The 16528-nt window shown below is 32.0% G+C and overlaps 1 protein-coding gene across 3 annotated transcripts in view; it reads left to right on the top strand.

Moving 5' to 3' along the window:
• Positions 1 to 6955, top strand: part of LOC143057209 (protein wntless homolog) — a 35202-nt gene extending 28247 nt beyond the window's left edge. Inside the window, exons 10-13 of one of the 3 annotated variants that reach the window (XM_076230469.1) lie at positions 761 to 904; positions 3289 to 3442; positions 4137 to 4217; positions 5169 to 6955. In XM_076230469.1, coding sequence (XP_076086584.1) covers positions 761 to 904; positions 3289 to 3442; positions 4137 to 4217; positions 5169 to 5269 — 480 coding nt within the window. In that variant the 3' untranslated portion in view covers positions 5270 to 6955. Of the gene's footprint in view, positions 1 to 760; positions 905 to 1536; positions 1645 to 2047; positions 2376 to 3288; positions 3443 to 4136; positions 4218 to 5168 lie in introns of those variants that run through there. The other 2 variants (XM_076230483.1, XM_076230476.1) reach the window with 2 other exon arrangements.
• Positions 6956 to 16528: the final 9573 nt, after the last annotated feature.

The following is a 16528-nucleotide window of genomic DNA, read 5'->3' as shown; positions in this document are numbered from 1 at the left end:
TAATTTGAAAACAATTTGATAGAGCATTTTTATGCCAATATATACAGGAAGATGTGGTATGAGTGCCAATGAGACAACTCTCCATCCAAGTCACAATCCACAAAAGTAAACCATTATAGGTCAAGGTACAGTCTTCAACATGGAGCAATGTCAGTTAACACATTGAAATCTTTTAAGATGAATTATTAGTCCCATAATTCTTTCTTGCTCAGTTCTTATATTTATGCCCCACCTACGATAGTAGAGGGGCATTATGTTTTCTGGTCTGCATCCTTTCGTCCATCTGTCTGTCTGTCTGTCTGTCTGTCTGTTCGTCCGTCTGTCCCGCTTCAGGTTAAAGTTTTTGGTCAAGGTAGTTTTTGATGAAGTTGAAGTCCAATCAACTTGAAACTTAGTACACATGTTCCTTATGATATGATCTTTCTAATTTTAAAGCCAAATTAAACTTTTGACCCCAATTTCATGGTCCACTGAACATAGAAAATGACAGTGCATGTTTCAGGTTAAAGTTTTTGGTCAAGGTAGTTTTTGATGAAGTTGAAGTCCAATCAACTTGAAACTTAGTACACATGTTCTCTATGATATTATCTTTCTAATTTTAATGCCTAATTATATTTTTTATCCAATTTCATGGTCCATTGAACATGGAAAATAATAGTGCGAGTGGGGCATCCGTGTACTTTGGACACATTCTTGTTTATAGATATCTTCAAAATGGATGAATTATAAATAACAAAGCTATTTTCCTTAACGTATAAAGTTGGCTTTTATTATATTAGCTGCTGTTGCTGCCACAGCCTACTTCCTGTTCTTGTGTGTCATGATTTACCGTGTCTTCCGAAACATCAGTGCCAAAAAGTCATCCCTACCAAGCATGAGCCATATGAGGAAAAAGTATTATATGGTATGGCAGAATAAATCAGAAGTTTTCATAAAACTTTAGCATATTATATATGTTACTTTTAACTCTTTTATCATTTGGCATAAAGTTGTGTTCTACTTTGAAAAATCATAAACAAATGTCAATTAACCTTCTTGATACTAAACAGCTGATATTTTCTCGATAAATCAGTTTCTCATGATACCTTTAAAAAATGTTTGCATAAAAATTTACGTTGAAATTGAGAGAATCAGTCCCTATGAATAAATTGCATTTACAGTACTTGAAATTTTTTTTTTTTTTATGAAATGTGCTTGAATGAATGAAATAAAAAAAAAATGCAGATGGTTTGACAGTTCTTCAAAGCTATAATTTGTTTCATATTTTGAACCTATTATATACCCAATATATATGGGTTTGAAATGAGAGGTAGTTTCTCAGCAAAAATCTTGTCAATCACATAGGCTTACAGTATGATGTCATGTTCTCACTCTACTAGCCTGAGAAAAACCATTATCACATAGAAAGATAAAAGTATAATGTAAGGAAACAGTAATATTGACACCTACTGTTGTTTTTACAGGGCCTGATCTTCCGATCTAAGTTTCTGATATTGCTGACTTTATTCTGTGCTGCATTGACTGTTGATTTTACAGGGCCTGATCTTCCGATTTAAGTTTCTGATGTTGCTGACTTTATTCTGTGCTGCATTGACTGTTGTATTTACAGGGCCTGATCTTCTGATTTAAGTTTCTGATGCTACTGACTTTATTCTGTACTGCATTGACTTTTGTTTTTACTGGGCCTGATCTTCTGATTTAAGTTTCTGATGCTGCTGACTTTATTCTGTGCTGCATTGACTGTTGTTTTTACAGGGCCTGATCTTCCGATCTAAGTTTCTGATGCTGCTGACTTTATTCTGTGCTGCATTGACTGTTGTTTTTACTGGGCCTGATCTTCCGATTTAAGTTTCTGATGCTGCTGACTTTATTCTGTGCTGCATTGACTGTTGTTATTACAGGGCCTGGTCTTCCGATTTAAGTTTCTGATGTTGCTGACTTTATTCTGTGCTGCATTGACTGTTGTTTTTACTGGGCCTGATCTTCGGATTTAAGTTTCTGATGCTGCTGACTTTATTCTGTGCTGCATTGACTGTTGTTTTTACAGGGCCTGATCTTCCGATTTAAGTTTCTGATGCTGCTGACTTTATTCTGTGCTGCATTGACTGTTGTTATTACAGGGCCTAGTCTTCCGATTTAAGTTTCTGATGTTGCTGACTTTATTCTGTGCTGCATTGACTGTTGTTTTTACTGGGCCTGATCTTCTGATTTAAGTTTCTGATGCTACTGACTTTATTCTGTACTGCATTGACTGTTGTTTTTACTGGGCCTGATCTTCGGATTTAAGTTTCTGATGCTGCTGACTTTATTCTGTGCTGCATTGACTGTTGTTTTTACAGGGCCTGATCTTCCGATTTAAGTTTCTGATGCTGCTGACTTTATTCTGTGCTGCATTGACTGTTGTATTTACAGGGCCTGATCTTCTGATTTAAGTTTCTGATGCTACTGACTTTATTCTGTACTGCATTGACTGTTGTTTTTACTGGGCCTGATCTTCTGATTTAAGTTTCTGATGCTGCTGACTTTATTCTGTGCTGCATTGACTGTTGTTTTTACAGGGCCTGATCTTCCGATCTAAGTTTCTGATGCTGCTGACTTTATTCTGTGCTGCATTGACTGTTGTTTTTACTGGGCCTGATCTTCTGATTTAAGTTTCTGATGCTACTGACTTTATTTTGTGCTGCATTGACTGTTGTTTTTACAGGGCCTGATCTTCCGATTTAAGTTTCTGATGCTGCTGACTTTATTCTGTGCTGCATTGACTGTTGTTTTTACAGGGCCTGATCTTCTGATTTAAGTTTCTGATGCTACTGACTTTATTCTGTACTGCATTGACTGTTGTTTTTACTGGGCCTGATCTTCGGATTTAAGTTTCTGATGCTGCTGACTTTATTCTGTGCTGCATTCACTGTTGTTATTACAGGGCCTGATCTTCCGATTTAAGTTTCTGATGCTGCTGACTTTATTCTGTGCTGCATTGACTGTTGTTATTACAGGGCCTGGTCTTCTGATTTAAGTTTCTGATGTTGCTGACTTTATTCTGTGCTGCATTGACTGTTGTTTTTACTGGGCCTGATCTTCTGATTTAAGTTTCTGATGCTACTGACTTTATTCTGTACTGCATTGACTTTTGTTTTTACTGGGCCTGATCTTCTGATTTAAGTTTCTGATGCTGCTGACTTTATTCTGTGCTGCATTGACTGTTGTTTTTACAGGGCCTGATCTTCCGATTTAAGTTTCTGATGCTGCTGACTTTATTCTGTGCTGCATTGACTGTTGTTTTTACAGGGCCTGATCTTCCGATTTAAGTTTCTGATGTTGCTGACTTTATTCTGTGCTGCATTGACTGTTGTTTTCTTCATCATCAGTCAGTTGAGTGAAGGACAGTGGAAATGGGGAGATGAAAATCTTAATCTGGAATACTCAAGCGCATTCTTTACAGGTTAGTAAAATTAAACAAACTCTTATATATATAATTATATAATGTTATGTTCATCTTTATGTTAGAAAAAAGTAAAATCACAAAAATACTGAACTTAGGGGAAAATCAATTCGGAAATTCCATAATCATAATAATTAGAAAGTAAGTCATGTTAGTTCGCAATAGTTTATTAAGGCAAAATCAATATATAATCATGTAAGTGGAGGAGAGAATATAAATAAAATCCAGGGTTTTCTGAGATCTAATATGCCTTTAGAGTAGAAGGTATATCAATGAAATTGAAAAGACTCATATGCATCAGAAATTGATGCATAAAAATCATGTTGAGCTTAATCTTAATTCTCAGTACATAATATGAATTGCAAAAAAAAGAAATGTGCTATTAATATTTATTAAGGTGATACTTAACCCTACAGGGAGATAACTCAGATGTTTTAAGCAAATTTTTCAGAGAAAATGATTAGTTCAATTTTTAAATATTTTTATTTTTTTGTCAAAAGATCAAAGTAAATATGTCAAAATTTTATGTAAATTAAATGAACCCAATTAAATTTTAGTCGAGGTGTTGGCGTACCACCTTAAATGTGAAATATATATCAGATTTAAAAAAAATGCATATAAACATAAGAATAAAATTTGTGTATATTTACTTAAGAATTAATTTTGTTGATAGACTAATTTATTTATTTATTAGGTGTGTATGGTCTTTGGAATGTTTACATCTTTGGACTGCTGTCTCTGTATGCTCCCTCTCACAAGACTGCTTCTAGTGCTCGTAAGTACAATTGTGAAAACGCATCGGTATTTTATATAAAAATTCCATAAAATACTTGTGTAGATCTTAATGAAAACTAAAAGAGAAAGTCCAGGTATTCTATTAAATATAACAAAATCAAAGGCACCATAAAAATCTACAATTCTATTCCTGGCATCATTCCCATACCATCCTATTTTGGCTTGCCCTGCCAATGAGTGTATTAGTAAGTGATACAAGTAAATAATATCAAAATATGTGCAATGTTTTCTCCTGTGTTTATTCACAAATGAACATATTAGTACTGGGATATGAGAAATCCCCCCCCCCCCCCAAATAAAGAATTCAATTTAACATAATTTTCTGCCATCTTTAACAGATCTGTAGCTAAGACTTAAAATAATAAGCAAATTCTCTGAATTATTGCATTGAAATGTTGTATTCATAGATATAAAAAGATGTGGTAAGAGTGCCAATGAGACAACTCTCCATCCAAGTCACATTTTATAAAAGTCAACCATTATAGGCCAAGGTACAGTCTTCAACACAAAGCCTTGGCTCACACCAAACAAGCAAGCTATAAAGGGCCCCCAAAAATTACTAGTGTAAAATCATTCAAACAGGGAAACCAACGGTCTAATCTAATGTAAATTCAGAAATTATTGCATGCATTTATTATTGCGATTTTTGTAAAATGAACAAATATGCAAATTAATTATTGTGATGTCAGGAAAATCTGCATACAACTATATGGATCAGATATAAGAATGCGAGTTCTTATTATTGTGATACTCACTCACTCGCATTATTCGCATTAATAAAACCTCGCAATAATTTCTGAATTTACAGTATAAAAAAAACGAGAAACACTTATGAACCACATAAACAAACGACAATCAGTTTGATATGAAATTCATGTACTTAAACTGTAAAATCTCACCTAAATTGATGCCATTTGATTGTTTATTTTAGATGCTGACACTGATAGCCAGGAAGAAGAGGTACAGTTAACAAACATGCCATCAGAATTGTCAACTCTACAGTCATTTGCCACAAAGGCTGACCAAGATTAGACAAGGGCAGATTATGTATATAATGGAAAATAGATCTGATTCTCAGACAATACTTATTGATGCAATAGTTATACATTTTGAATAAGTTAGATATTATTTCTAAGTGAGATCCCGAAGTTAATGTTCTCACATAGTTGTCATAATATTTTATATAACATTTTAACTTAAAAAGTTATCATTAGTGTTGTAATTTTTAGTTTTATAATGTTTACATTTTTGTGAAGCTACATATATATTTACTATAGAATATTCATTTCTTCATATATGGAGTATTTAAATGTACATTTACATAGGTTGAAATAAGACATATCTGAATATTTTGATTTGTTATTTTTTTGTACATGATAGAAACCTTCAATTAGAGTAAATGCTTTAACTTGTAGATAGGATGTTGTCTCTTGTAGTTTACCAATTTCATATGATTTTTTAATCTTTCTTGTACTATAAAAAAGAGGTGCTACTTTTATATATTTTCAATGTAGAATTTATAAATCTATACAATATCATGACTTTATTTTTGTGTCATATTGTGTTGTATTTTTGGCCCAAAGTTGTATTGTGTTTGGCTATTTATGTTTTTCCTTTGCGTTTCAATAAAGACCACAACATAAGTATCAGTTCAAAATGTGGAGGAAGACTTTTATGAAATGTTAGAAACTACTATTAACAGGTTAAGTTTGACAGATTTCACATTTGTATGATAGTGACATCCCACAATGATGTGGAAAGTAATCAATTGAAGATTTAACACTACACGGAGATAACTCTGTAAAAATCATCTCAATTTTTCATCACATTGTATTGTTAAGAAAATATTAAGCTTCTCAATTATCCAAATTAGTGTTTGTCAAACTGCTATATATACAATGAAATTTTTTTATATTTGTGTGAAAGGGCCAAAGTAAATATTTTGCTGAAATTTTATGAAAATTAAACAAGCTAAATTTATTTTAAACAAGGTGTTTGGTACCTCCTTAATGTACATTTAGGCTAAATGATAAAAAACAGTATTTTTGTTGGCTTGTTTAAATGTTGCAAGTGGTACTCCTTCCAATGTAAATGATAATATCAGATCTATTTAATTTTACAAATGTTTATGAAATATTAAAATCATTTTGAAAAAAAACCCTTTACTACGCAAGATTAGTTATATAAATTGCAACAAGTTAATAAGGTTAGAAAGAAGGAAGTTCATGATTTTTGTAAAGAACTAATGATATATTTATGAATTTGTTAAAACTTTACTATGAACTGGAGAGTGTTTCATATTGTTTTATGATACTATTTTGATAGGCACAGGATTTTTTTCTAAGTGAACATGATTTTATTAAGTTTATTTTGCTAGATTTGTGTATATACGACTGCTGAACAGTCCTCCCATCGTCAAAAAACCACTTGTTAATTAAATATATTGCAAAAAAATCAAACGGTTTCATGGTGTCCATAGGTAATGTATAATTGTGTATTTTTTATGAAATGAAAACTTTATGGTTATGAATTTTAATATATATGTATATGTAACTATGATTTTTATTTTTATTAATCATGAACTCATGTGGCAATCTACTTCAATGAATTTATTTATATAAAAAAAATATTAGTTTGTAAAGAAATTGATTTATTGCTTAAGAAATCCATTTTGTTAGGTAGTTTTTACCAACTTATTTGCAATAAATGTTTACTGTATTCAGTTATTATTTCATTGCATTTTGCCGATCATTGAGATTCTATTCGTTACAGCCTTAGAATGTTTCCATTTTATGATATTACAATAATACATGAAAAAAGAATATATTCATGAAAAAATAATGTCAATGTATACAAGAAACAAAGACTTGGAAAGACCTGAAAAATATTGTAAGTTTAATGTACTCAAATCTTTCAGTGATGTAATTATCCTGTAAATTAATTAGAAAGAGCCAAACCAATATAGCAAATAAACTCATCATAGATACCAGGATAAAAATTTGCATGGGAGACATGCATTTTGTCTACAAAAGACTCCAAAGATTCATCAGTGACACTTGAATCAAAACAGTAAAAAGGCCAAAATTAGGTTCAGGAGTAATGATGACTCAAATTTTCCAAATAGATAATCTCCTCCTGGTGGACTAAGGGAATCATATGAACTCAAAAACAGATATATATTTATACAAATTAAATGGGGAAAAAATAAGTGCTATAAGTGGCTATAAACATTCGTTTTGTTTATGTTAGAAGCTTAGCAAAGTCACTTTAAGTTTTTTTAGTGATCTTTACAAGATTCCCACTTACACCATAAGACTATTTTCAATCTTTAGCAAACAAATATTTTGGTGAAGTTTGTGCTCCATATTCCTGAAAGTTTTTTTTTCTTTTTTGTAAATTTTCCCTTACAATAACATTATTTTCATGTCCGTATCAAATCATGAACTTGAAACTATTTTCTTATAGGCTGGATTTTAACTGCATTTAGACTTAAGTCCACAACCACAGATATGAGCATTTCATTATAACAGACAGGTCATCGTAGAGATCATTATAGCCTTTTAAAGTTTCAAGCTATCTTAAAAACTATGAAAGAAAAAAAAAAACTTTAAATAGCTATAATTATCAGCATGACGAGATGTGAAAGAAGTCAACACAGCCAAAATTGGCAGTTGACTCAATACATAGTTGTTCACTTGTATGGTTTTCCCCATTGTTGTGTTTTGTGAGCTTTAGTAGATAGAGAGATAGTAAACATGCAGAAAAATACGATCAGCAATACAAGATTAACAAAAGAAAGATTTTAGTCATAACTTTATTTAAACTACTATGTTAGAGATTTTCCATCCCTGAAGATGCACATATAATGTATTCAGAAATCCTTAGCGCCCATAAAAGGGGAAAGTGAACCTAGGAAGAACCATCATAAATGGAGGACTACTGTTACTTATTAAGCGTTTCGGATTTCTTACTTGGATGACACTTATACAACGAATGTGTAAACGCCAACAGATATATGTGAGAGTTGTGTGTTAGAAATTATTCTGGTTCAAACCGATATGTTTTAAATTTTAATGCAGCTATTTAACCGAATTGGCCAATGAATCGGTGATTATCGACTTCGACAATACACCGACAAATTCGATCACATAATCAGTGTACATGCTGGTAAATGTTTGTGGCAATTTAGTAATCCCGAAGGTTCAGATGATAGACAATTTTAGCTTTATGTTGACCAGGAACGTTCTGTGTTGACAAACATCGTATCAATCTTGTCTTGTACACGGTTTATTCATCATCTACAAACTGCGAACAAAATACCGGAATCCCATAGCAAAGAATTGATATCATTTATTGTAAGTTTTAGTGGTCGGACAATATAATGTCAATGAGAAACATATCTCTGATTCGTTTTTTATGAATATTTAGAAACTGTCTATCATTGCAGCAATGAGTAAGTTAACAATGAACCAACATTTCAGTATAGTTTCTTCAAATTCATGAAATGTTTGCCTTCTTTTAATATTTCACGTCTGTAAATGGATGATTTGTATATTTCTACGACCATCAGTTGATTTTGGTGTGATGTAAGCAAATCAATGGATAGTTTCAGATGATTTGTATTTTGCCTTGATTTCTTTTACCATAACTAGCTGATATTTATAAGGAACGAAATAAAAATAAAATAAAATAATAACATTGACGGTGTAAATGTCACTGCACCTGATGTGCATTTCGAAAATTATATCTTTTAGGTGATGTTTGATACAGTTCAGTTCATACGCATTTAATGAACCAAGAGACACTCAAACGTGTTCAACCAATTAGTGATGCTGACCGTATTTTTTTGATGTGTCGATTTCAGTCTTTTTCTTCAACTTCCTACTTTATTTGGCCATTTTTTTCTTTTTTGATTCGAACGTCACTGATGAGTCTTTTGTAGACGAAACTCGCGTCTGCCGCACCATTCTATGATGACTTTATTTGCACCTCATGACTCGGTTTTAGTATGTCTTTTAGTAAGGATAATACCCCATGTTAATCTAATCCGTAAAATGTAACCATACACGAGCGTAGCGTATTACTTGAGATATATAAACACCATTTGATTGGACATAGGGTATGTACTGCTGTAAAATGAGTAGTCGACAATTATAAAGTTGAAATAGTGATCGAGTGACAAAACATCATCATTATGTCTTAACGTGAAATTAAAGAACTCTTCAAGATTTATTTTCTTTTTGTCTTTGAGAATGTTCTGTACGAATTAGGCTTCATACAAGTGCAAAAGCAAATTCCCAACTATTATTGAAATTCCACCAAACTCAACATATTATGTAAACGGTCAAACTAGTCCAACATTGTGATGATATAATTTTCGATGTCTTTGTTGGAATAGGTGTGAATTTTTTACAAAGATTTTTTATGATCAAAACTAAATGTTTGTTTCATAAGTTTTAAAGTCAAATAAAAAAAAAAAACCCATTCATAATAGACATATGAGCATTACATACAAAAAGAACAAAAACAGGACAGCAAACATAAAATTGATATTTACAAATAATTTATATTCTAATCTTTGTTTACTTTCTACTCTACAACGTTAAACTAAATATAATTGAATACTCATATCATAAATTAATTCTTTAGCTTTTGAAATGTTACATTGACTCAAAAAGAAGCTCGTCACTGCTATCGTCATCCATCTGTTCGACAGGTGAAATAAGGCTTGATATTTCATCACTCTGTATCAACACTTTGTCGGATTTCCTGTTCTTTCCAGAATGAAGTCTTTGCCTACAAAAGTCTTCAACTAATCCTTTTATTATTGCGTTGTCTTTCATAAGTTTGAGCTTGTTTTCAGTGTAACAAAGTTTCTTACATAGCTTGGGAACTAAGCAGATGAATAAGACAGTAACAACTTGAGTGACACTTTCCATTTTGTCGAACGAATCAAAACTCACGATCATTGAGACTGCTACATATAGAACGCACATGATCAAAAGCACTTTTGCGAGAGAAAAACAAACTTCAATTCGGATTGGTCGAAGTCTGTTGATGACGTAATAAAACACCTCTCGTGATATCACAGAAGAATCTCCGTATTTCGAAAACAGATGTACTTTTGGAAATTGACATTTATCAGATATGTCTTTGCATATAGAAAATATTCGAACAAAATAGTCCATGTAGACACTACGGACAGAATGAATAGTTTCTGCTATGTACATGGTAATTGTTAAAGTAAGAACCAGGTAAACGTAGCTTTTGTTCGGAAAGGCAATAAATCCAGTCATAGTAAAGATAAAAATTCGAGACATATAGATGAAGCTTTCCAAAAATATTACAGAGAATATGTATATATTATAAAACATAATAAATGCGAGGATCGGAAATATAATTGCTCTTCCTATTCCAGAGCTCCAGTAATTAGTAAGTGTCTTCCAGAAACCGGATATTATTACAAAGAAAAACGAAAACACTGGTAAAACAAAGTAGACAATTATAATACACCATTCCATAGTGCAAAGTACTAAATAAAACGGGATTAGAGTTAATGATGTAATATACACTAGAAGTGACTTTCTTCGTGAAATATTCAGTAGTCCTTTGAATCTCTGAGATTGAAGCTTGTAACCTAGAACCCATGTGGCTGGGTTTATTAACAAGAATAAATGCGACTTCAATAGACTGTAAAATCGTTTATATTCCCTTTGCTTGTGTAAATCATATATCCCTCCAAGTGTGCCCTTAGTTTTTAGATCTAGTTTTAGAAGTGTCACAGCCAGATCGGCATTGTCCGGAATTCCATTGTCGATTATATCTGAGAATCTTTTAGGAATACAAAGCAGTAACGACAGCGAGAAGACATACACGATTAAAGCTATATATGGCCCACCAAAATAATACAAGAACTTTTCTCTACTTTCCTTATATCCCGCTAAAACTGAGGCAAAATTCATTGGAATACCTTGTCTCACACTCTGTACAACAAATTCATATTCAGAATTGTAACTCTGAAAAATTTCTACAGCAAGGACACTCAGACTTAGAAACACTAAGGTTAGCTTGATTATTTTGGAACTAATACGACTATGTCCACATCCGAGGTTAATCATCACTCTCTTGATAAGATTCCACACAGAGATCGGATTTGATAACAGCCATTCTTTAGGAATGCTCCCTTCTTGGTTTTCGTTTTGTATACTGCCATATTTAGACTCTTTTTCGTCTTTGCCCGATGAAAACGTGCTAACTGTCTTTAACAAAATGATTGGAAAAAAAGCAAACATGACGATTCCGATGATAAATGGATATTGCCACCAAATGTCCCCAAAAGACATGATCTTCGGGCTACACATGACACGTTTTTTCTGCGTTTCATATTGATACACAGTACGACAGCATTTCATGCCCAGCGCATTCAGAGGACAAATGACATGTAAACAGAGGTGATACAACCATTTCTTTTCAACCCATAGCTGTTCTGTATAACAAAAGTAGCTGTATTCAATCTCAGAGCGTTTTTCGATGAGATCTGAATTGTTCGTCATTTTTATCAAAGCCAATCCTATTCGCTGAATAGTTTCTGGTTGTCCTAATGTAACAGAACAGTTGCCATTAATAGTAAGTCTGACATACCCTTTAGATTTAGGATCAACATTTAGTATTCCTAGTGACCACATCTTGTAGCTTGCTGGCCATGACAAACGCTCAAGTGCTCCATATTCCCCTGGAAACGTCCATACCCATTGCAATGGCCGGAAGGCACAAGTCGTCTGTTTCAAAGGGACATTTTTATCAAATATTAAGTTTAAGGTCCAAATATTTAACCTGAAATCGCTAATATATATGTTGTGAACAAAATTTTTCATATCACTTGAATTAATTGTGAAGTTGCAATCTTTTGTGACGCCATTTTCCTCTGGAAAAACGAACTTCTTAAGTGTATCACATGAGTAATTCTTTCCCGTCGCACTCATTTTACTACTGGAACTAGATAATAGATACAGAATAATTACTATAAACCACATTGTAATTATCACATATGTATTCCTATGTAGAGTATCATAAATTCTAAAAAAGAAAAAACATAAAGGAAGTTCACATTTGATACAATACAAATGAACCATAACACTTCCTTATACAGCCATAATTTTATTACTAAAACTTATAGTTTTATTTCCTTTAATAGATAAAACGTAACAATTTTCTTATGAAAAAAACACTTTTTACGTTTTTCTTTTTACATAAGGAAAGACATGTTTGCATAATATTTTTACTTAAATGTTTAGGCTGTTTAGTCAAAGTTGTTGACTTAGATCATGTTAAGTAAAAAAATAATTTAACATAAAACTTTGATGAAATAAAGCATTTACTATATCAGCAAACAGTTTAATGGATTCTACGAAAACTGACTGATCAGAATTAATGTATGAAAGAAGCGAATAGATTAAAAAAACGTTTCTTATATGAAAAAGCGATATTGTTTAATATAAACTAGTTGCATTGTTGGAAATTTCAGACGAATGTTAACAATTGTATGAAGAAAGGAAGATTTTTCGGTATAAAATAATGACTATTTTTCTTAAAGCGGTAATATTTAACACGGCAAACGTCTACCTGTATTACTTTCATGAATTGTGTAATATAATAACAAGGAAGTTGTATTAAAACTAATATAATCGATATATTGATTAATGAAACATAAATGTACCGTTTATCATTTGTAGATGTACCATTAAATTAATATCAAGTAACAAAATTAGAAGAGAGCAATTTCGATGAATTCAATTGTTTTCTAAACCAAAATCACATATTATTCAATGCTACTGCAATATTTTATAATATGGATGCGATATTTTTGTTATATAATAGCGATGTGCTTTTATTATGAAAAAGTTATGAATGCAATATTTTCTAATATAACTGCAAAAGTTTTCTCGTTATGATATAAAATGAAAACGATAACAAGTCAAAATTAATGTAAAAAAATGAAACACAATTCACAATTATAGTTTATGACAATATTCATGGTTAAGTAAAATATCAAAACAATTTCGTTCCTGTAACAAAATTAACGCTAACATGTACGAATCATGTCGAACAATGTTGTTTTACCCTATCGATAATTGACAGTTTTACCAACCTACTAATTCTATCATTTTGATCATATGGTTATACTGAGCAATTCTCTTTTCAGTGATGATGCAAGTGCGAAATTTAAATGTGTCTACCATGAAAATTCTATCGCAATATTTGATTCGGTCATAGGTCATAAGACTGGTACCTTTGATAACTATAATCATGCTGTAAATATCCACAAAAAGAAAGAAATATCATTTCTTAAAAGAAGAAAAACCATCAAAACAAACAAATGAATCCAATAAAACAAGTAATGAAAATCCGATTGATCAGCCCCAGGCTATAAAGAAAACAACATCAGATACCACGAATGAAAATTGTTGTCAAACAGAAGATGGATTTATTATTAACATCGAAAAACATGTTGACAAGGAAAAATAGTTCGTGATGGTAATCAAAGACTTTTCACTTTTGGCAATTCGATATAACCAGCTCGCTGCTTGGACACTCTTTTCATATGCCTTGCCAACAAACTTCTCCCTTTAAACAACCTATCGTATCAGTTATTTCTTGATGTTGTTACCTGGTTCTCTATTGAAAATGCATGTCAAATGCGATACAATGAAGTACTCAGACGGTTTTAGAGGACTGGAAAGCAGTTATTTAAGGAACTTTTTACGATTCAGGTCATCGAATCATATTGATCGAGGAAAGTATGATACATCTTTGACACAAGCTAATTTCATTGTCCCCAGTAAACAAAGTATTCTATGCGTGTAGGGAGAATATCGTTTATGTATTGTTTCGATGCGTTCATGAACATGTAACATATGTGAACCACGTCCAGTTTAAGGAAACTTCGAAATTAAAACCCCATGAAATCTTACAGAGAGACAAAACCACGAAATTTTAACCCCACGAAAATTAATGTTTCTACAGTATTAATGTACATAAGAAAACCACAGTACTTCAAATTTTACACTGACATAAACTCTTGCTTTTTACTAACTATTGAATATATATTTAGGCTTTATTGTTGTTTGTATCTAAACAATACGTTTTAAAATTGGTATTTTATTCATTTGTCATTGCCGAAAACAATTTTTTCCGCATGAAGTGTCTGCTTATTTACAATTTCATCTTAGACAATATCGCTTTTTTATACAAGAAACGTTTTATCGATTAGTTTATTCCAAAGACTGAGATTGAGTTTTGAAAATTAAGGTAAACAAAAACATATGACAAATATGTAAAAGTAAAGCAAACCTTTCATATTGAACAACATCAAAAGCAACCTTTCATAAATATTACTGATGCACTGATAAATGCGAATACGGATTTAAACTTTTCAACTAATAATGTTCATCAGCGTCGCTGTCGAAATCATTGTTGGTAAAAATCCAGATGGAAATTGACACAAATACATAAAACAAGTCGATATATTTTCTTTGGTTTAGTATTTCGCGCAAACTATAGAATAAAACTTAATTGTTAAAATGATAAATCTGACAATTTGCCTTAGAACTATAATTTTAGATTATTATAACATGTTTCAATGAGTTCAGTGAGAGAAACATTTTCTTAATTAACCAAATTATGGCGGTGGCCGTAATTATTCGTCCAGTAGTGATACTTGTGCAGTGTCGATTACAATCGTTCTTCCACAACAATATATAATCTTAGCTGTATTTGGGGTCCTTAATGCTCTTCAACTTAATACTATATTTCGGTATTTTTTATTCGAGCATCACCGATGAGTTTTTGGAAGACAAACACGTTCTTATGGTGTACAAACTTAAGCCTGGTACCTATACTGAGGTTATTTATATATAACCCTACTAGAGGAGGTTTGGTGTAAGGAGCTAACCACTGCTTATGATGTCTTTGTATTCAATTTCGATAACAATTTGAAATTATTAAGTCTGGAATTTCGTTATCACAAATTAACTGAAACCTTTACTAAATTCGTTCAAAGATACTGTATTGGTTTTGAAGTTTGAGTCTACCCATGAATAGCAAAATAACAAAAATATCGAACTTCAAGGATTATTCAAAGCGGAAAGCCCAGTAAGAAACGGCAACATATTTGTTGAATTTGGAGATCGACTTTTTCCAACAATTTGTCGGCTTTCCTATGGAAACAAACTGAGCCTTTCTTACCGACTCTTCTAATTTTCATAACCGGAGTCGGAGTTCCTTCAGACACTAGTCAAAAACAGATCAAAGATGCCAGATTTTAAAATTTTACATTCAGATATTTTGAGGATGTTCTTTTCATTAAAAATTCAAGCTTTTCTGATTGGATTCCATTAATAAATCCTTCAGAACTAGTAGTTTAGGAAAAACAGATAGGGCTTCATCTGGCCCATTTTTAGACCTATATCTCGATTTGACACAAGCGGTCATTTTATTACCAGAATCTATGACAAACGAGATGATTTCCAATTTCAAAATTATCAATTTCCCCCACCTTAGTAGCAATATACCAACTTCAACTGCATATGGGATATACATATCCCAACTCATTTGGTATTCAAGAGGTTGAAGCTGCTACTCAGACTTTATAAAACGTCACCAGTGTCAAGCAGAAAGTTGGCGAACCAGAGTTATGTCAACGAACGTCTCGTCCTTTTACTAACAAATTTCATCGGAAGATACCCTTGTTGATAAATATTACGTATCAACTTCACAAATAATACATGATGGTTAAGATTCTTTGTATTGACGTTGTTTGTCATCACGTGTTATTGTGTCATTTTAATATGGTTTTGTAAATTATTAACTTTTACTGTTCTGTCAATTTTTTGGTAATATAATTTTGACGTGGCTCAGTACTGATGCATTCTGCCATTGTGATGTTGTCCTTTGGTAATCTTATTTTATTCTTCTCTTTTTTTCTTGGCTTGTGTGGTTTGTATATCTGTTATTTTTTTTTATGTTGACATTTTTTTTTCATAGTGATTATAACACAATGTGACAGTACCCTTATTTTTGATATTTTTACCTATTAGGTCTGTTTGTTTTGTTCACACATTGTTGTTAATATAATGTAATGTTTAGCGACTGTCATACAAGTGAGAGGTTTAGCTAGCATTAAAACCAGGTTTAGTCCACCATTTTCTACATGAGGAAATATAAAAAAGATGTGGTATGATTGCCAATGGGACAACTGTCCACAAGAGACCAAAATGACACAGACATTAACAG

Source organism: Mytilus galloprovincialis, chromosome 1 (assembly GCF_965363235.1).
Source record: "Mytilus galloprovincialis chromosome 1, xbMytGall1.hap1.1, whole genome shotgun sequence".
In the NCBI taxonomy this organism is placed as follows: Eukaryota; Metazoa; Mollusca; class Bivalvia; order Mytilida; family Mytilidae; genus Mytilus; species Mytilus galloprovincialis.
Note: the sequence above shows the minus strand (reverse complement) of the source record. Positions and strands in the feature narration are given on the sequence as shown.